Source organism: Oncorhynchus mykiss, chromosome 2, assembly GCF_057628025.1.
Source record: "Oncorhynchus mykiss isolate SJ-2025 chromosome 2, ASM5762802v1, whole genome shotgun sequence".
NCBI lineage: Eukaryota > Metazoa > Chordata > Actinopteri > Salmoniformes > Salmonidae > Oncorhynchus > Oncorhynchus mykiss.
In genome coordinates, this window is record NC_143023.1 from 63912401 (window position 1) to 63934675 (window position 22275).

At 42.5% G+C, this 22275-nt stretch overlaps 1 protein-coding gene across 1 annotated transcript in view; it reads left to right on the forward strand.

Moving 5' to 3' along the window:
- Nucleotides 1–22275, forward strand: part of nell2a (neural EGFL like 2a) — a 107623-nt gene that overhangs the window by 5148 nt on the left and 80200 nt on the right. The window contains exons 3-8 of the mRNA XM_021567998.3: nt 11059–11209; nt 14449–14622; nt 17175–17271; nt 19511–19583; nt 19675–19757; nt 20068–20196. Of these exons, the coding sequence (XP_021423673.3) occupies nt 11059–11209; nt 14449–14622; nt 17175–17271; nt 19511–19583; nt 19675–19757; nt 20068–20196 (707 nt within the window). The remainder of the gene's footprint in view (nt 1–11058; nt 11210–14448; nt 14623–17174; nt 17272–19510; nt 19584–19674; nt 19758–20067; nt 20197–22275) is intronic.

The following is a 22275-nucleotide window of genomic DNA, read 5'->3' on the forward strand; positions in this document are numbered from 1 at the left end:
TTCCGGCAGAAACACAGCATTCGCATCTGACTGTTTCTATGTGGAAGGACTTGTGACAGTAACTTGGCCCACAAATCAAGGTGTTTTTAGCCCTGTCAAGCCAACCTGATCCTTTGTTCCAGAAGTGCTGATGGTGGTTGGGGGTTATTTCTGTCACCTCCGGGCCACCATACACCATACATTTACATAGATAAAGGACTGGTGGCTGGCTGACACCAGCTCAAAGACTCTGAATGTCAGACAGTCAGTGGCTGGCGGACTGACGGCAGTGCAGAGTCGATCAGAGAGTTTTGGAGACAGTGCTGCCCCAGCAGTCCTGGAGGTGCCCTTGGCTCAGTTTAGTGTTTGTTCCAGTAGAGCGGACACACAGTAGAGGGATAGACCATCTTCCGAATGCAGATTGCCTGAGCCGGCCGGAGCCGGCGCTGGTATTGGATTATTCAGTTAGACGCTTGCTAGCCAAAGGGGGGTAATGGAGGGTTTGGAGTTGCTGTTGAGTTTATTATTACTGTTATCTCCCAAAAGAGACGTTCTCGGATCCAACCCTCCCACACAGATACCTCAGCCTCACCTCCAATGTTTAAAACAAAGAGTGTTTGGGGAAAATTCTATGTCATTTTCTAACTGGCGGTGTTACGCAATGTTGAGTGAGGCAGGAATGTATTTATCTGCTATATCTTTATCTGTGGTATATTTCCTTATTTGTTCTCTTTGTTTGGGGATTTTTAGATGTTTGGACTGACTGGTCCCACTTGGTCATTCTGTGCTAAACATATTTTATGCATGGTTAAATTTTGAGAGCTGAAGAGATTGCATATTTGTGAAATGTTAGAGAGGAGTTGTTTTAAATACGTGGCCAGTGCTATTTTGTTCCAGTAGTCCATTTGATAAAGTTAACACTATCCTCATTATTTAGATCAAAACATCGCTGTGATTAGTGATGCATCGATTTGACATTTTTGGCCGATACCGATATCCAATATTTTTCTTGCCAAAAAAACACAATTCTGATAACCGATATTTAACATTTAGCGTCTTTTTAAGCATTCTAGTACAATTAAATAGTTAACACACACACATGGACGCAGCGTTCTACGGCACTGCATCTCAGTGCAAGAAGCATCACTACAATCCCTGGTTCGAATCCTCGTTGTATCACATCCGGCCGTGATTGGGAGTCCCATAGGGCGGCGCACAATTGGCCCAGCATTGTCCGTGTTTGGCCCGGGGGAGGCCGTCATTGTAAATAAGAATTTGTTCTTAACTGACTTGCCTAGTTAAAGGTTACACACACACCACTGACCAAAATGTTATTTTGTTGGCGTTCACGTATGTCCCCATTACCAGTAAAGCATAATCAAAACCTACTTATTTCACTTACTTGCTGTGCTGTTTGGTTGTTCATTTGTTTAGTCGTTTAATTCTCAACAAGGATTTCATCATACATGTCAAGCAGTGAAGTTTCAACCGTGGCCTCTCTTCCTCGGTGAGCACAGTCACTGTGTCCATTTTCATCTTTTCCAGCTGTGTATGTAACATTTCACGTAAACCCTGTTTCTTGTCTGCATCGAAGTAGTGGTCCTCGTACCTAGTATCAAGCATGGTGGCGACACAGTAAAGAGGCTCAGAGAGAATGCCACCAAATTGCTTGTTCACAGCCTCGAGTACTTTTGTAAGTTTTAAACCCACGGTCTCTGTCAGCAGTTTTGTTGAGCAGGCGTTTCAATACCATGACAGAGGGTATCACATCTGCTACAGTTGCAGTTGATTAACTTATTTCTTGAGTCAGTTGTTCGAATGGCGCTAGGAGTGTGTTCATGTTTCCAAGCCAAGTTTCTAACATGTTCTCAATTGCCATTGAAATGGTAGCAGCGGTATGAGAACCAGCACATTCCTGAGCATGCAATACGTCTTTCCTCAGTACAAAATCCTCATCCACCCACTGTGCTGTCAGACTCAGCATGCTCACATCGCTGTTCAAAATGTCAGTCGTGAAGCTAATAGCAGTAACACCCATAGCAAGTGGCTCATAGATGTACATTTCAACAATACTGTGTAACTCTGGTAGGGCAACATCTGAAAAATAGTGTGTACCGGGCTCAACCAGTCGGCGAAAGCCAACATCATCCACGACAGAGGACAGTTGATTGTCAAGGGCAATGAATTCCATTATCTTGGCGTTAATGGATTTTACCTTTGAGTTGTCTCGCTGAAATGTTCATACTCTTTCAAATGACCGCTGAACTTTGCGACCTTTTGCCACATTTCAGGCTTCAAACATAAAGATATAAAACTGTATTTTTTTGTGAAGAATCAACAACAAGTGGGACACAATCATGAAGTGGAATGACATTTATTGGATATTTCAAACTTTTTTAACAAATCAAAAACTGAAAAATTGGGCGTGCAAAATTATTCAGCCCCTTTACTTTCAGTGCAGCAAACTCTCTCCAGAAGTTCAGTGAGGATCTCTGAATGATCCAATGTTGACCTAAATGACTAATGATGATAAATACAATCCACCTGTGTGTAATCAAGTCTCCGTATAAATGCACCTGCACTGTGATAATCTCAGAGGTCCGTCAAAAGCGCATGAAGAACAAGGAACACACCAGGCAGGTCCGAGATACTGTTGTGAAGAAGTTTAAAGCCGGATTTGGATACAAAAAGATTTCCCAAGCTTTAAACATCCCAAGGAGCACTGTGCAAGCGATAATATTGAAATGGAAGGAGTATCAGACCACTGCAAATCTACCAAGACCTGGCCGTCCCTCTAAACTTTCAGCTCATACAAGGAGAAGACTGATCAGAGATGCAGCCAAGAGGCCCAAGAGGATCACTCTGGATGAACTGCAGAGATCTACAGCTGAGGTGGGAGACTCTGTCCATAGGACAACAATCAGTCGTATATTGCACAAATCTGGCCTTTATGGAAGAGTGGCAAGAAGAAAGCCATTTCTTAAAGATATCCATAAAAAGTGTTGTTTAAAGTTTGCCACAAGCCATCTGGGAGACACACCAAACATGTGGAAGAAGGTGCTCTGGTCAGATGAAACCAAAATTGAACTTTTTGGCAACAATGCAAAACGTTATGTTTGGCGTAAAAGCAACACAGCTGAGCACACCATCCCCACTGTCAAACATGGTGGTGGCAGCATCATGGTTTGGGCCTGCTTTTCTTCAGCAGGGACAGGGAAGATGGTTAACATTGATGGGAAGATGGATGGAGCCAAATACAGGACCATTCTGGAAGAAAACCTGATGGAGTCTGCAAAAGACCTGAGACTGGGACGGAGATTTGTCTTCCAACAAGACAATGATCCAAAACATAAAGCAAAATCTACAATGGAATGGTTCAAAAATAAACATATCCAGGTGTTAGAATGGCCAAGTCAAAGTCCAGACCTGAATCCAATCGAGAATCTGTGGAAAGAACTGAAAACTGCTGTTCACAAATGCTCTCCATCCAACCTCACTGAGCTCGAGCTGTTTTGCAAGGAGGAATGGGAAAAAATGTCAGTCTCTCGATGTGCAAAACTGATAGAGACATACCCCAAGCGACTTACAGCTGTAATCGCAGCAAAAGGTGGCGCTACAAAGTATTAACTTAAGGGGGCTGAATAATTTTGCACGCCCAATTTTTCAGTTTTTGATTTGTTAAAAAAGTTTGAAATATCCAATAAATGTCGTTCCACTTCATGATTGTGTCCCACTTGTTGTTGATTCTTCACAAACAAATACAGTTTTATATCTTTATGTTTGAAGCCTGAAATGTGGCAAAAGGTCGCAAAGTTCAAGGGGGCCGAATACTTTCGCAAGGCACTGTAGGTATGCACGTCAGCTTTGACAGTTTTGCACATCAGCGTTAAATTAGACATTGGGCCGATGCCGGCATTTTTAGCTAATATCGTACGATTCCGATATGCTCACCGATATATCGTGCATCCCTAGCTGTGATCTTTAACTTGCTATTATTGTTGGCCTCTGTTCTGGGTCAAGTCAGGCATCTTCATCATTGTAAATTAGGGCCCGTGCAACTCTTATGGAAAGCCTAGTGGTTAGCGGCAGGGTAGCCTAGTGGTTAGCGGCAGGGTAGCCTAGTGGTTAGCGGCAGGGTAGCCTAGTGGTTAGCGGCAGGGTAGCCTAGTGGTTAGAGGCAGGGTAGCCTAGTGGTTAGCGGCAGGGTAGCCTAGTGGTTAGCGGCAGGGTAGCCTAGTGGTTAGCGGCAGGGTAGCCTAGTGGTTAGAGTGTTGGACTAGTAACCGAGCTGTCACCCCCGAGCTGACAAGGTACAAATCTGTCGTTCTGCCCCTGAACAGGCAGTTAACCCACTGTTCCTAGGCCGTCATTGAAAATAAGAATTTGTTCTTAACTGACTTGCCTAGTTAAATAAAGGTAAAAAAAAAAAAAAATGAATCTTGTCCTTGAGAGGCTGTTTACATCCCTGTACAGTGTACACTTAAGGAGTCACAGTGTACGGTGTACATGTAGGAGTTCATTCTGAAAATACTGGAAGATATGTGAGCAGTGTGAAAGGATTGTGTGATAGTTAGGCCAGGTTTGGAGCTCTAAAGGCACCTGTTCCAAATGATGAACCATTGATTACATTGGCATTACCCCCATGCGTTTCTAAATAGTTAACCAAATAGCTACCCAGACTATCTGCATTGACCCTTTTTGCACTAACTCTTTTGACTCATCACATGCCCTGCTGCTACTGTTTATTATCTGTCCTGTTGCCTAGTCACTTTACCCCTAGCTATATGTACGTATCAACCTCACGCACCCCTGTAGATCGGAGATCGACTCAGTACAGGTACCCTGTGTATATAGCCGAGTTATCATTAGTCATTGTGTATTGGGAAGGGCACGTAAAGTAAGTAGACACTTGTTGTTTACGAAGTATGTGACGAATAAAATGGGATTTGATTAGCCTCATAATAATAATATTTCTTATACAATTGGAGGGGAGCATTCACCGTTGTGCACAAACTTGGAGTTCAGACTGATAGAAAAAAGTAGCATTACTCAGTTACAGATTAGAGTCAATCACCTGGTGTGAAACCATTAAAGCTGGATACATTCTGCAGATAACATTAGTGTGCTGGCTAGGCTACCACAAAGCTCTGCTTTCCAGGAACCCTCTCTGAGCCTGATGCTTTGAACTTCTCACTTTGTCAATGCATTCCTTGATGCCTGAAAATGAGTGTTTTTCCCCCTTAATTAATCTGTGTCCGTTAGTTCAATGATAGCATTGAAAGCGATGCCGATGTGAGATAAGGTATAACACGGATGTTCCTTTCCAGGCTACTTAATGTCTGTTTTGCCCATGTTAGAGTGGTCATTAAACGCAGGTGGTCGCCCCATGCAGGCGCCTGCCAATACCTAATCGACTGATGGCTTCTGATGGCTCCTGCCTTGCAGTGCAGTGCATGGGGATGGGGCCTAGGGTATTGATTTGGCAGAGAGCGGGGGAATCTGGCCCTTTCATCCACTCCTCTTTCATGTGGAGGGTTTTTGGGAGGGTTACTGGTAGGGTACTGTCTGGGGCTAATCTTATGCCCTGAGTGAGCAGTACCGACGCAGAGGTCCTATCTCTATGCTTTTGATGCGGGCGTCTCCAAACACAGCCGTGCTCATCAGTAAGTCTGAGAGAGGGGTCCATCTAGCTCCCTAAAGCCCCACCCTACCCCATCCTCCCAACCAGTCCCTCCCCCCATTTGACACTCCCCACCCCCCATGGGGAAGTAGGATGTGTTCTGAAGAGGAGAGGTTACCACCAGATCACAGGCTGTTGGCTTGCTGTGGAACACCGGGCTCAGTCCCTCGGCCCCTCGGCCCAAACTGTCCCCAACCTCACCTTCATTCTGCCCCTCCATTGTGCCTGGGATTGAGATATCAGTGTGGTACCCTTTTCTTGGTCTGTCACACCCGCCATGCTGAGGTCTGGCACGTGACTGACAAGCACAGCACTGTACCATCTGCGGGCCAGAGCCTTTTGCTTGGGTTCAGTTTTGTTTTTCAAATCTGACAAATGGCTCATTGTATTTCTGTTGTAGGGAAAAGTCACTAAACCATTATGCGTCACCCTATTTGATCTGTAATTACGATTCAATGAGGTAGTCCACTAAGACACCTCAAGGCATTAATAATTTCCCCCAATGTCCTACATTATTATGAAGAGTGGCCACTTAGATTTAATTATTCATTCAGAGGCTTTCTGTTGCTACCATCAGGTTACTGCTGGGCAGACTAATCTGGTACATGTCACCGTTGCATCTGTCCCACCTCAGCCAATGACACTTTAATGACACCAGCTGTGGTGAGAGGACGCAGTCTAGCGTTGCATCTGTCTAGTGGACCTACAAACCAGACAACCTTTTTTGTTGTTGACAGAAACGACTCAAAACATGGCCTCCCCATGGAGTAGCCTAGCCAGCATCCGACAGATGCTAATGCTAGCAGCACACGTTACACTCCTTCCCTGAAGACTGTATAACGTGCTTGTCTCCTATCACACGCATCGTCGACTACTCTACATGCTCTCCCTGCACAGTGCCAGGCTTCATCGTGGCCTTGGTAGTGTTTGCAGATTGCATTGTGTTAATTGTCTACTCCCACCAGCTGGAAGTTAAATGTTTATGCGCTGAGGAGAGGCAGCGATGCTAGCTTAGCTTTCCGTAGTGCTAAAGAATGCCATCCTGCATGCGTCCCCTGGCTGGGAGTGAACCCTTTGATGTGATCGCTTCTGAGAAATGTCATCATTTATTGATGCTTCCATTAAAGTAGCATAGACGTTTGGGAAAAGTCAGGGGAGAGGGTGGCACACTGGTGGGACTGGAGAACTGAAGACTAGCTACAGAAGACTAGCTAGGCTACACAGAGATCTGAAAATAATATGTAATATACTGTATATATACAGTACCAGTCAAAAGTTTGGACACACTTACTCATTCAAGGGTTTATTTTTACTATTTTCTACATTGTCAAAAAATAGTGCTAACATCAAAACTATGAAATAACACATATGGAATCATGTAGTAACCAAAAAATTGTTAAACAAATCAAAATTGATTTTAGATTTAGATTCTTCAAAGTAGCTACCCTTTGCCTTCACACTCTTGGCATTCTCTCAACCAACTTCACCTGGAATGCTTTTCCAACCGTCTTGAAGGAGTTCCCACATATGCTAAGCACTTGATGGCTGCTTTTTCTTCACTCTGCGGTCCAACTCATCCCAAATCATCTCAATTGGGTTGAGGTCGGGTGATTGTGGAGGCCAGGTCATCTGATGCAGCACTCCATCACTCTCCTTCTTGGTCAAATAGCCCTTACACAGCCTGGAGGTATGTTTGGTCATTGTCCTGTTGAAAAACAAATGATAGTCCCACTAAGTGTAAACCAGATGGGATGGCATTTTGCAGCAGAATACTGCGGTAGCCATGCAGATCACCATGCACAATGCCAAGCGTCTGCTGGAGTGGTGTAAAGCTCGCAGCCATTGGATTCTGTTGCAGTAGAAATGCGTTCTCTGGAGTGATGAATCACACTTCACCATCTGGTGAAGGAGAACGCTACCTGCCCCAATTCTTAGTGCTGACTGTAAAGTTTGGTGGAGGAGGAATAATGGTCTGGTGATGTTTTCATGGTTTGGGCTAGGCCCCTTAATTCCAGTGAAGGGAAATCTTAACGCTACAGCATACAATGACATTATAGACGATTCTGGGCTTCCAAATGTGGCAACAGTTTGGGGAAGGCCCTTACCTGTTTCAGCATGACAATGCCCCTGTGCAAAAAGCGAGGTCCGTACAGCAATGGTTTGTTGAGATCGGTGTAGAAGAACTTGACTGGCCTGTGCAGAGCTCTGACCTCAACCCTATAAAACACATTTGGGATGAATTGGAATGCCGACTGCAAGCCAGGCCTAATCACCCAACATCAGTGCCCGCAGCAAGTCCCCGCAGCAATGTTCCAACATCTAGTGGAAAGCCTTCCCAGAAGAGTGGAGGCTGTTATAGCAGCAAAGGAGGACCAACTCCATATTAATGCCCGTGATTTTGGAATGACATATTTGACAACCAGGTGTCCACATACTCTTGGTCATGCAGTGTACATATATATAATTTTGCATTTCACCGGAAATTTCCTTCAACAACAGTGTGACCAGATTAAGATCCTACATCTGAGCAAAGAATGTTCATGTTTGCTCAACCGTAATGCTATCTCAGATATATGCATTATTTCTGGCATAATGTGTATTAATGACACTGAAACTTTACATAAAGACAGTAGGATGCAGGAAAATTAAACAAACCACAAACAATTCACGATGCCTCAGTTGTTGGTACAGACAGGCAAAAGAAACAATCCACTCTTGAAATTACAGCAGAACACAGCTGGCTATTTCAGCTCCTCAAAACCTCTGATCAATCTCCGACAGGCAGCTTCAGAGCTCCACCTTCGGGTTTCAGCTTTATCTGCCGAGACAAATCGATAGAAAGACATGGAAGTGAAGAAGAAGAAGAACGCAGCGGCTCTGTGTTATGTATATACATATATATATATATACATACATACATACACACATATATATATATACAGTATGTATATGTGTTCACCACACAGAGCCCCTGCGTTCTTCTTCTTCACTTCCATGTCTTACAATATAAGTGAATAATAATAATAAGAAGAACGCAGCGGCTCTGTGTTTTATATATATATATATATACAGTGCCTTGCGAAAGTATTCGGCCCCCTTGAACTTTGCGACCTTTTGCCACATTTCAGGCTTCAAATATGAAGATATAAAATATCTTATGTATTTTTTTGTGAAGAATCAACAACAAGTGGGACACAATCATGAAGTGGAACGACATTTATTGGATATTTCAAACGTTTTTAACAAATCAAAAACTGAAAAATTGGGCGTGCAAAATTATTCAGCCCCCTTAAGTTAATACTTTGTAGCGCCACCTTATGCTGCGATTACAGCTGTAAGTCGCTTGGGGTATGTCTCTATAAGTTTTGCACATCGAGAGACTGAAATTTTTTCCCATTCCTCCTTGCAAAACAGCTCGAGCTCAGTGAGGTTGGATGGAGAGCATTTGTGAACAGCAGTTTTCAGTTCTTTCCACAGATTCTCGATTGGATTCAGGTCTGGACTTTGACTTGGCCATTCTAACACCTGGATATGTTTATTTTTGAACCATTCCATTGTAGATTTTGCTTTATGTTTTGGATCATTGTCTTGTTGGAAGACAAATCTTCGTCCCAGTCTCAGGTCTTTTGCAGACTGCATCAGGTTTTCTTCCAGAATGGTCCTGTATTTGGCTCCATCCATCTTCCCATCAATTTTAACCATCTTCCCTGTCCCTGCTGAAGAAAAGCAGGCCCAAACCATGATGCTGCCACCACCATGTTTGACAGTGGGGATGGTGTGTTCAGGGTGATGAGCTGTGTTGCTTTTACGCCAAACATAACGTTTTGCATTGTTGCCAAAAAGTTAAATTTTGGTTTCATCTGACCAGAGCACCTTCTTCTACATGTTTGGTGTGTCTCCCAGGTGGCTTGTGGCAAACTTTAAACGACACTTTTTATGGATATCTTTAAGAAATGGCTTTCTTCTTGCCACTCTTCCATAAAGGCCAGATTTGTGCAATATACGACTGATTGTTGTCCTATGGATAGAGTCTCCCACCTCAGCTGTAGATCTCTGCAGTTCATCCAGAGTGATCATGGACCTCTTGGCTGCATCTCTGATCAGTCTTCTCCTTGTATGAGCTGATAGTTTAGAGGGACGGCCAGGTCTTGGTAGATTTGCAGTGGTCTGATACTCCTTCCATTTCAATATTATCGCTTGCACAGTGCTCCTTGGGATGTTTAAAGCTTGGGAAATCTTTTTGTATCCAAATCCGGCTTTAAACTTCTTCACAACAGTATCTCGGACCTGCCTGGTGTGTTCCTTGTTCTTCATGATGCTCTCTGCGCTTTTAACGGACCTCTGAGACTATCACAGTGCAGGTGCATTTATACGGAGACTTGATTACACACAGGTGGATTGTATTTATCATCATTAGTCATTTAGGTCAACATTGGATCATTCAGAGATCCTCACTGAACTTCTGGAGAGAGTTTGCTGCACTGAAAGTAAAGAGGCTGAATAATTTTGCACGCCCAATTTTTCAGTTTTTGATTTGTTAAAAAAGTTTGAAATATCCAATAAATGTCGTTCCACTTCATGATTGTGTCCCACTTGTTGTTGATTCTTCACAAAAAAATACAGTTTTATATCTTTATGTTTGAAGCCTGAAATGTGGCAAAAGGTCGCAAAGTTCAAGGGGGCCGAATACTTTCGCAAGGCACTGTACATATATATATATATATATATATATATATATATATATATATATATATATATATATATATATATATTATTTGTCTCGGCTGGCAGATAAAGCTGCAATCCAAAGGTGCAGCTCCGAAGCTGTAAAGTTTCAGTGACAGAGTAACATCGGTCTCCCTGTCATTAATACACATTATGCCAGAAATAATAGACATATCTGAGATAGCATTACGGTTGAGCTATCATGAACATTCTTTGCTTAGATGTAGGATCTTAATCTGGTCACCCTGTTGTTGCAGGAAATGTCCTGCACAGCAGGAAATGCAAATGTATAGTGTATTCACGGTTTAAAAAGGCTTCTAAAGTTTGTAATTTCCACTTTCAGAATTGATTTGCCCTAAGGAAACATGTATCAACCCCTCCAAAAATGTCCATTAATTATAATCCACACAATAATTCACATTTCCGGTTGCTGCAAAATAATTTTCCTGCTGTGGGAGAAACTGGTCAAATTAAGTTTCTGCATCTGTATGTAACATGCAATGAGGTAATAATATCAAGGATAACCAATCTGCAACAATGATAGATAACCTCTAATGAATGGAAACACATGGAAATGAAATGCGTAAATTAATAATGCTAATGTAGTTGAATTCTCAAGTGCTACTACAATATTGTCTTTTTAATTATCAAACTGCCACTTGTTCTTTTGCCAGGTTCGTCCAGGGAGGTGAAGGCCCCTGAGGATGTGTCTGCGCGGATGCTCCAGAAGTTGAGGGGCCGGACTGAGTTCACCGTGCTGGTCACCCTGAAACAGGAGCACCTCAACTCTGGGGTCATCCTCTCCATCCACCACTCTGAACAGAGGTACGGCCAGAGTCCTTACAATACTTACTGAATACAATGCTGGAGTCCTCACAATACACACCGAACCCAATGCCAGAGATCTCACAAAGCACACTGATCAGAGTATGAATGGCTCACCTTTGCAGTGAAGTCTTCTCAAAATATGGGAGTGTCATTTGTGTGTAGAATGTGTTGAGGGTACATACAGTATGTTTGTGTTTTTGTGTAACTGATGCGCACACACACACACACTAATTTGTTTAAATGTATGTGAATTGTAAAGTATTTTGTCTGTAATGTATTTTCCGTTATGTGTCGGACCCCAGTAAGACTAGCTGTTGCTACTGGCGTCGGCTAATGGGGGTCCTAATAAATAAATAAAAAAGGAAACAAATACTGATTTGATACCTGCAGTACTAACAGACCTGTAATGGGTGCGTGTTGGTGGCAGGGAAGTCAGGCGCAGGAGAACGAACTTGGTAAAAACTGAGTTGTTTAATAAATACTGATAAAACTCCAAAAACAAAAATGTACAAAATAACAAAAGTGGGAACAAAACCCGTCACACACACCAACATAATACATGCACATCACATACAAACAAACAATCTCCGACAAGGACATGAGGGGAAACAGACGGTTAAATACACAAAACCCGTCACACACCAACATAATACATGCACATCACATACAAACAAACAATCTCCAACAAGGACATGAGGGGAAACAGACGGTTAAATACACAACATGTAATTGATGGGATTGGAACCAGGTGTGAAGGAAGACAAGACAAAACCAATGGGAAATGAAAAATGGATCAGTGATGGCTAGAAGGCTGGTGACTTCGACCGCTGAACACCGCCCGAACAAGGAGAGGGACCGACTTCGGCGGAAATCGTGACAAGACCAGACTTAGCAAATGACCGTGTACACGATCACGTTTTCTTCCTAGTGCAGCACTAAAGCAAACACAGGCCCATTGTGGTTGTGAACAGAAAGGTGATGAGCCTCCCTCCCCTTCCCAGTTAGTTAGCATGCTGATCTGTTTTCCATTAGCTAGCTGTGCAGCCAGCAGATCAGACTGGTAATCAGAATGCCACATAATGTGTTGATTGAACTGTGTACATTAAAGTCAGCGCAAAGTAAAGACCTCACTGCAATGTTAATGACTTTCCCCAGCTCTGATAAGCCCATCCAGGCTGTGTGTTCACTGCACGCTACAGGCTCGCTTCACTGTTTCATTTGGTTTAGAAATGGTTTGCTGAGTGATCCCGGCAGGCAGAGTTACTGGATTTGTGCAGCTGGTATATTGTGCATGGCTGGGGCAGAATAACTCGTTATATCGGTTTGTAGATAAATCAACTCCAGTTCCTCTTCAGTACAGTTCCTCTTCTAAGTGGTTGTTTTTCTTTTGAATAATACTTTGAAGCGAGTAGCTCCAAAGAAATCTCTGTCTTTAAAGCCAGAGCTGATGACTCTTTATTGGCAACTCGGGCAGCTCTTTCCATTAGTGTCACTTCATATAGGGAATCTCTATGGACTGGATAGATGGAAGGCAGGGGTTTCCTGAAATACCAATGTACCAATGTCCCCATGAGTTTACTCCTCTCACTCACATCACATGGTTGTACTAGTGTTTGGTGTTGTGGCTCACTGAAGCTCTCATTAACAGCCATCGAGTAGCATTAAGCTTGCACATATTCCTGAGATTGAATCTTGAAAGGGTTATCAGACCTAGAGAGACCATGATTCTTTGAAACAGGGTGAGGCAGTTATATTTCACCATGGGGTGTGAGGTGAGAGATCTACTTTACTGAAAGGATTCTGGGAATGAAGAGGAACTGTTCAGCTGTCTGTAGAACTATGGGTGTGGTCAGTCCTTTATTGTACTGCCTTTTACCTCTGTTAGAGATGTTGAATTGGGTAGAAAGGGATGTGTGTGTGTGTGTGTGTGTGTGTGTGTGTGTGTGTGTGTGTGTGTGTGTGTGTGTGTGTGTGTGTGTGTGCGAATAGCAATTCCCCTCTCCATATTCCATCTGCTCATTATTCCTGGTTCCACACGAGACAAACTCAAAGTTCCAGTCAAAAGTTTGGACACAATAACAAATATGGAATCATGTAATAACCAAAAAAGTGTTAAACAAATCAAATCACTAAGTGCAAAATAGTTGGGATGGCGTATTGCTGCAGAATGCTGTGGTAGCCATGCTGGTTAAGTGTGCCTTGAATTCTAAATAACACAGACAATGTCACCAGCAAAGCACCCCCACACCATCACAACTTCTCCTCCGGTGGGAACCACACATGTGGAGATCATCCGTTCACCTACTCTGCATCTCACAAAGACACAGCGGTTGGAACCAAAAATCTCAAATTTGGACTCATCAGACCAAAGGACAGATTTCCACCGGTCTAATGTCTATTGCTCGTGTTTCTTTTGTCTATTGCTCGTGTTTTTGTCCTTTAGTAGTGGTTTCTTTGCAGCAATTCGACCATGAAGGCCTGATTCATACAGTTTCTTCTGAACAGTTGATTTTGAGATGTGTCTATTACTTTTACTCTGTGAAGCATTTATTTGGGTTGCAATCTGAGGTGTAGTTAACTCTAATGAACTTATCCTCTAGAGCAGAGGTAATTCTGGGTCTTCCTTTCCTGTGGCGGTCCTCATGAGAGCCAGTTTCATCATAGCACTTGTTGAGTTTTGCGACTGCACTTGAAGAAACTTTCAAAGTATTTTGACATGACTGACCTTCATGTCTTAATTAAAGTAATGATGGACTGTCATTTCTCTTTGCTTATTTGAGTTGTTCTTGCCATAATATGGACTTGGTCTTTTACCAAATAAGGCTGTCTTCTGTATACCACCTTTACCTTGTCAACACAGCTGATTGGCTCAAACGCATTAAGGAGGAAAGAAAATGAACTTTTAACAAGGCACACCTTTTAATTGAAATGCATTCCAGGTGACTACCTCATGAAGCTGGTTGAGAGAATGCTAAGAGTGTGAAAAGCTGTCATCAAGGCAAAGGGTGGCTACTTTGAAGATTCTCAAATATTAAATATAATTTGATTTGTTTAACACTTTTTTGGTTACTACATGATTCCATATGTGTTATTTCATAGTTTTGACAACTTCACTATTATTCTACAGTGTAAAAAATAGTAAAAGTAAAGAAAGACCCTTGAATGAATAGGTTTGTCCAAACCTTTTGACTGGTACTGTATGTCTAAATCAATTCCTTGTCCACTTGTCCATTCAGGTTCCTGGAGTTGGAGAGCAGTGGGCAACGCAGTGAGGTGCGTCTCCACTACCGCACCAAGGGTCAGCAGGCCCACACTGAGGTGTTTCCCTACAGCCTGGCAGACGGACAGTGGCACAAGGTCTCTGTGGCAGTCAGCGCCTCCCACATCATATTGCATGTTGACTGCAACAGGTACGCTTCATAAACAGTGCCATAATAATGAAACTAATCAAGTTTCATTTATTCCAGTATCAGTATCAGTGTTCATTCATTGTCCGTTTAGGATTTTTACTTTACCTTCTATAACAATATTTTAATGTTTGATTTGTTTGCAATAAATAATTCCTTAATGACTCAAAACAATTATGGAAAACATCAGTTTTTATTGTTGTAAAACAACTGCTAAGTTGAGAACTGCTAGCTAACTTTCCAGCACAAGTCAACAACTTCGGGAGGGCAAGCGTGCAAAATAGATCCAGAGAAATCTGACTACCCCTAGTGGCGAAAGTAAAAAGTGCAACCCGAGTCAGTCAAAGAGGAGAAGCATTCTTCTAATAAAGGAAATGTTTGTTTGATGAAATAGAGCCATACTAAGACAAAATAAATGTGACACAATGTGTAAATGATAACAAATTAGTGCACGATATTAAGACATTTATGAAAATTCTGGAACTGAATTCTGAAATTGAATGAGAGGCTACAAAATAGGATTTTGATTCCTATGCAACGTTCTACTAATAGGAATACTTCACAGTTAGTTTTGTCCTTTTATTCTTTTTGTTTGAACAGTAAAACAGTCAGCATGGAGAAAGGCCAATAAAACCACTTAGAATTGATTTGTTGCCATGCACTGCCCATAAAGCATATTTACAGTGCCTTGCGAAAGTATTCGGCCCCCTTGAACTTTGCGACCTTTTGCCACATTTCAGGCTTCAAACATAAAGATATAAAACTGTATTTTTTTGTGAAGAATCAACAACAAGTGGGACACAATCATGAAGTGGAACGACATTTATTGGATATTTCAAACTTTTTTAACAAATCAAAAACTTAAAAATTGGGCGTGCAAAATTATTCAGCCCCCTTAAGTTAATACTTTGTAGCGCCACCTTTTGCTGCGATTACAGCTGTAAGTCGCTTGGGGTATGTCTCTATCAGTTTTGCACATCGAGAGACTGAAATTTTTTCCCATTCCTCCTTGCAAAACAGCTCGAGCTCAGTGAGGTTGGATGGAGAGCATTTGTGAACAGCAGTTTTCAGTTCTTTCCACAGATTCTCGATTGGATTCAGGTCTGGACTTTATTTTTGAACCATTCCATTGTAGATTTTGCTTTATGTTTTGGATCATTGTCTTGTTGGAAGACAAATCTCCGTCCCAGTCTCAGGTCTTTTGCAGACTCCATCAGGTTTTCTTCCAGAATGGTCCTGTATTTGGCTCCATCCATCTTCCCATCAATGTTAACCATCTTCCCTGTCCCTGCTGAAGAAAAGTTGGCCCAAACCATGATGCTGCCACCACCATGTTTGACAGTGGGGATGGTGTGTTCAGCTGTGTTGCTTTTACGCCAAACATAACGTTTTGCATTGTTGCCAAAAAGTTCAATTTTGGTTTCATCTGACCAGAGCACCTTCTTCCACATGTTTGGTGTGTCTCCCAGGTGGCTTGTGGCAAACTTTAAACAACACTTTTTATGGATATCTTTAAGAAATGGCTTTCTTCTTGCCACTCTTCCATAAAGGCCAGATTTGTGCAATATACGACTGATTGTTGTCCTATGGACAGAGTCTCCCACCTCAGCTGTAGATCTCAGCAGTTCATCCAGATTGATCATGGGCCTCTTGGCTGCATCTCTGATCAGTCTTCTCCTTGTATGAGCTGAAAGTTTAGAAGGACGGCCAGGTCTTGGTAGATTTGCAGTGGTCTGATACTCCTTCCATTTCAATATTATCGCTTGCACAGTGCTCCTTGGGATGTTTAAAGCTTGGGAAATCTTTTTGTATCCAAATCCGGCTTTAAACTTCTTCACAACAGTATCTCGGACCTGCCTGGTGTGTTCCTTGTTCTTCATGATGCTCTCTGCGCTTTTAACGGACCTCTGAGACTATCACAGTGCAGGTGCATTTATACGGAGACTTGATTACACACAGGTGGATTGTATTTATCATCATTAGTCATTTAGGTCAACATTGGATCATTCAGAGATCCTCACTGAACTTCTGGAGAGAGTTTGCTGCACTGAAAGTAAAGGGTGCTGAATAATTTTGCACGCCCAATTTTTCAGTTTTTGATTTGTTAAAAAAGTTTGAAATATCCAATAAATGTCGTTCCACTTCATGATTGTGTCCCACTTGTTGTTGATTCTTCACAAAAAAATACAGTTTTGTATATTTATGTTTGAAGCCTGAAATGTGGCAAAAGGTCACAAAGTTCAAGGGGGCCGAATACTTTCGCAAGGCACTGTAGAACTTGTATTATTCAGAAACATAAAATATGGTCAAAAATTTGAAAAAATCTGTGATATGATATTTTGGCCATATCGCCCAGCCCTGAGGCTAAGTAAGATGACAGAACAGGGTGTTTTTAGTGTTAGGGGCATTATTGCTATTCCGTTTATTCAAATATTATTGTTTTTGTGGTAGTAGTAATAGAAGGTGTGGTGTAGTTGGCAATTGTGTTTAATGATTAGCGGTAATCATTTCTTGCTGTGTTGTTTTGACCTGTTTCTGTCTTTCTGTCTTTGTAGGATCTATGAGAGGGTGGTGGAGATCCCGTTCATGGACATACCTGATGACGCAGCTTTCTGGCTGGGACAAAGGAACAGCGCCCATGGCTTCTTCAAGGTAAACATGACATGTTTTGTAAAGCTGAAAACTCTTCACGGTGGCCTGTGTTTTGACGGTGCGTCCTAAACGGTGATGATGCTGCTTGATAAATTATTCAAATCATTGAGGAGAAAATGAAGCGCGTTGGCTCATGGACCTTGTTTTCCCACAATCCACGTACTCCACACCCACTTCCCATCCTTGGCTGTTTAACCATTGACTTTATTTATCAAGTCTGGGAATTGAATTGGTCACATTTCTCAAGTTTGCCAATGTAAATGTTACATTCTTTCTCTCCCCTCCCTCATATTAAGAATGAATTGACATGTTTGTCCCATATATTGTGTCCCCCCCCTTGTTTACTGCTGCTGTGCATAGCCGGCGTAATTATCCCACAAACACTGATTTGCTAGAAATCTGTAAAGGCCTTTGGAATGGACCGTACTCACTAAACATGCCCCATTGTTATATCAGACTAGAAGATGTATCGCCCCTCACACAGGTTTAATCCCCCCAGGAACACCTTCCCACAAGGATAAGTTAGAGTATATTGTCCTCTCATCTGCTTTTAACAACACTGGTGGTGCTTTGTGTCTGCTGTCGGGACAAACTGATCACCAGAATGTGTGTCTGTGCGTGTGTGTGTGTGTGTGTGTCTGTGTCTGTGTACATATTGCCTCCGTGTGTGTAGGTACGACTGCCTCTTTGTGTATCGGTCTGTGTGTGTGTGTGTGTGTCGCTTCTGGCTGTTGCATTTCCCTCAGCGTTAATTGGCAGATGAAAGAAGACTTGGAGGTCACCCACTAGTCTTGTCGTGTGCCCACCACACCTTTCCCTCCCTGATTAGTGCTGGGAAAGGAAAGCCACATCTCTTCTAACGAAAAAAAAAAAAACCTTAATTAACATATTAGACACTCTCTCTTTGTCTCTGTTTGTATAGGGGTTTAGAGGAAGCAAAAAAAAGTTGCTTCCATAACAGTCTAGTGGCAGACACTTTTATCACAGAAATGGATGATGCCCAATCAGCAGTTCAATATTATACATCCTTCATACACTCAGTATACCAAACATCAGGAACACCTCATGTTATACCATGATGTATATAAGGGAGAAATCCTTAAGATGACTCACAATTGACGACTAATTAAGTTGCACTTAGATCCTAATCTTTCATTACCAGACACTTTGCACGGTTTACCCCTGTAGGCTACGTCTGGGAAGCAGCTCGTTTTGACAGTAATCATCCGCTCAATAACATTTAACACGTCATGCATACATTCATCAGTGATACGTACATGCGTTATCTTCCCTAGTCTGGCGGTTTTTCAGCCTTCCACTGAGTCAGAGTCTAAATTACCGGGAGACGGAAACATGTGTAACGAAACATGACTCATGCCTGCTTCCATCTGACCTGATGTTGCCATGAGGAATCAGCCAATTGGGTTCTTTCGATTTGAATGTATGGCCAGTAAATTGAAGTAGCAAGACAATTTAAAAAAACAATTTCTCATAAGTTGCGCGGCTCCAAAAAATCCACTCAAGGAATGGAAGGGGCCAGGTTTCCATGGTTACCGAGTGTCTGGATGTGCGGTTCGGCCACAGGACGAAAGGCTATCAAATTAAGAGACCTATGAATCAAATTGAAACTGTATCTCATAGTTATGCTTATCAAAGGGAATCAGGAGAAAACAGAAATTGCTATTACATTCATGACTCCCGTATCATTGGTTCACTTTGCATCCAATTTCAGTCCAATTATCTCACCACACAGACTGTACCAGTCCAGAGAACACATAACTCAGAATAAACTTGTCAGACTGCCTCCCCGATATTGAAACACACATTTCCAGTAACATTCACTAAATATTTCATACATTTGTTTTCTGATAACAGTAGTTATTGAGGTTGTGCAAGATTTGAAGATGATAAATTGCGTGTGTGTGTGTGTGTGTGTGTGTGTGTGTGTGTGTGTATGTGTATGTGTATGTGTGCGTGCGTGCGTATGTGCCTGCATGCCTCAGTAAATGAACAATAAACTAGACCATGTTTCATCTCTGTTATCTCTCCTCAACCTATTGCCCATTAGTTTCCTTAGCTTCTCTTTATATAACACCATCCACTGCATTGATGATGGCTATCCTCTCATTTCAGGTGCTATCTGTGATCAAGTAGGACACATTTAGTCTGAAGAGACAGTATGCTCTGTGCTGGCTGTAACTAAGTCTGGTTTTTTTTCTGTGTGGGTGTGCGTCTGCAGGGTGTAATGCAGGATGTTCAGATACTAGTCCTGCCTCAGGGATTCATCTCTCAGTGCCCAGATCTCAACCGGAGTGAGTCCACACCTATTGTATTGTAATGTTATTCACCTGTAACATTAAGGCATGTCTACACATGTTGGATCTGTGGTCGGTTCTTTTCTAGCATGCCCAACCTGCAATGACTTCCACGGACTGGTGCAGAAGATCATGGAACTGCAGGATATCTTAGCCAAGACATCCAGCAAGGTACTGGGATGTATCCTGGTTATACACCTTTGTTGTCAAGGGTGATAGCTTGGGCTATTCGTTTCTGCTTCAACATGTTTCCTTCACCATCAAAGATGCAACCATACTGGCTATGGTCTACCTTCTTATATGAATCTACTTTGATAATGTTATACTGTGAAGATCTCCTTTAGTGCATGGTCGACTGTAGCAGGGCTTGAAGTAGGACTTGTTTCATGTGTATAGAGATGGATGATATGCACCGATCTGAGGCTCACTCCCCCCTCTCCCTCCCCCTTCCTCCCTTTGTATCTGGGCTTGGCGTGGCCAGCTGTCCAGGGCGGAGGAGAAGATGAATGGTCTGGATGGATGCTATTGTGAGAGGACCTGCAGTGTCAAGGGGGTCGTCTACAGAGAGGACGAGTCCTGGACAGATGGCTGCAGGAACTGCACTTGCACGGTGGGCTATGTGTGTGTGTGTGTGTGTGTGTGTGTGTGTGTGTGTGTGTGTGTGTGTGTGTGTGTGTGTGTGTGTGTGTGTGTGTGTGTGTTTCAATGGCCCCATTGTAGACCCTGCCTTTGTTTTGGGCTTCAGTTCATCAAGTGTTGGTGGGGAGGCGGGGCCATACCCCATTGTTGATGGCTTATGTTCTCATTACTGCATTGGATTGAAAGGAGTGTTGCCCTAGATTCCCAAATAAAACAGGACAGAAAACAAGAAGGATAGAAAATGTACGCAGTAACTTGGATTATACAGATAGAGCTGCAGGACAGCCATGCTGGACATACCCTCTCTAGGGTCTACTTTCCTCTTCACCAAGCAAGAATGATTAGAAAATGAAGTTATGAGCATAACTATATACCACATCAACAGACATATTTCACCCCCTGTCATTCTACCAGCTATAAGACACCAATTCCTCTCTATGCCACTGAACTAGGGATGGGGGTTTGAAATAATTTCACCATTCGAGTAATATCATTTTTTGTCAAATATCCAGATATTTTAGAAAGTATATATTTTTTACGTTTTTAACTTGAGCACTGCTGCGCAAGGGAGAGAGGTTGGCAAGGGAGAGAGGTTGGCAAGGGAGAGAGGTTGGCGCTCTATTCCTGCAGCTGTGGAGGGGCTGTGTGTGTGGGAGCGAGGAGACGAAGGGAGAGAGAGAGAGACGCAGTAGCCGACTCGGCTACAGCCAAGACGAACTAACTTGTAGCAGCCACAATGTTATTTATCATCCCATATTACAGTGCCTGTCTTGGCTGGAGTAGACTAGAGAAGCCAGCCAGCTAGCTAAGTTGGCCAGCTATAGCTAGCTAGGCTAATTGAGGCCAAATGCTGCCCTTTCACCCCAACCCCATTCAGATAAAACAACAGCCTAGCTATTGCTTGCTCATTGGAGCCTACTCCTCATTTCACAAACCTTTAATTTCCGAAATGTTATTCCATCTTGCATTGCATTAGTGAACTCTCACTCCACTTGCTACACATGGAGCCACTTTGACTGACCAACATAAACAACAATCAACACACGTGAAGGCTACCTGTGGGCTACCGGTCTTTTTATGGGGCGCACATCATAAAAACTACATTGAAAAGTTTTTTGTTTTATTAAATGAATAATTTGAAATGTAATGTTATATCCTTGTATGTAACAATGTCACATGGATATTTTTGATTTACGTTAAAGGTCCAATGCAGCTGTTTTTATCTCAATATAAAATCATTTCTGGGTAGCAATTAAGTACCTTAATGTGATTGTTTATTCTAGGACTGTCTGGGAGTGGTCTGAGTTGTGAGGGAAAACTGAAAACTGGCTGTTATTGGCAGAGACGTTTAGAACTCTCTTTATTATTGTTCTATCAACTCATTTACCGCCTGGTGATGTCATCAGGCAGGCCAAAACTCCATCCCACCAACAGCTTGTTCACAATTTCACAGTATTATTCCCTCATCAGTGTGTAAATATATCTAAAACCCAGGGAAATCATGTTTTTTGACTGCACTGGGCCTTTAAAATAGGCATAAATGAATACAATATTCAGTTTTCGAATACTAACGTCCGTTCGGATATTCGAAAAATAACTGTGAATATCCCTACAATGAACTCCTCAAATGAGCGGATGTGCGCCAGCTGATGAGATCCCGTATTGCTTAGTACATTATATTGGTAAAATGTGAGTATCATTTTTTATTCAACTAGGCAAGTCCATTAAGAACAAATTCTTATTTACAGTGATAGCCTATTGTTCACCACCCTATTGGAACTCCCAATCCCAGCCAGATGTGATGTAGCTTGGATTCAAACCAGCTACTGTAGTGACACCTCTTGCACTGAGATGCAGTGTCTTAGACCGCTGCGCCACTCAGGAACACTGTGAATGTATATATCTTTCACCTAATTACTCTCCACAGATGATCATTATCAACAGCGATTTGTTTCACCCACTCGTCCAAGGAATCGTCGGTGCTCATAGACTTGTCGTGTCCTCGATGAAGACTGCAATTACGCCATTAGATAGACATGTTCGTTACGTT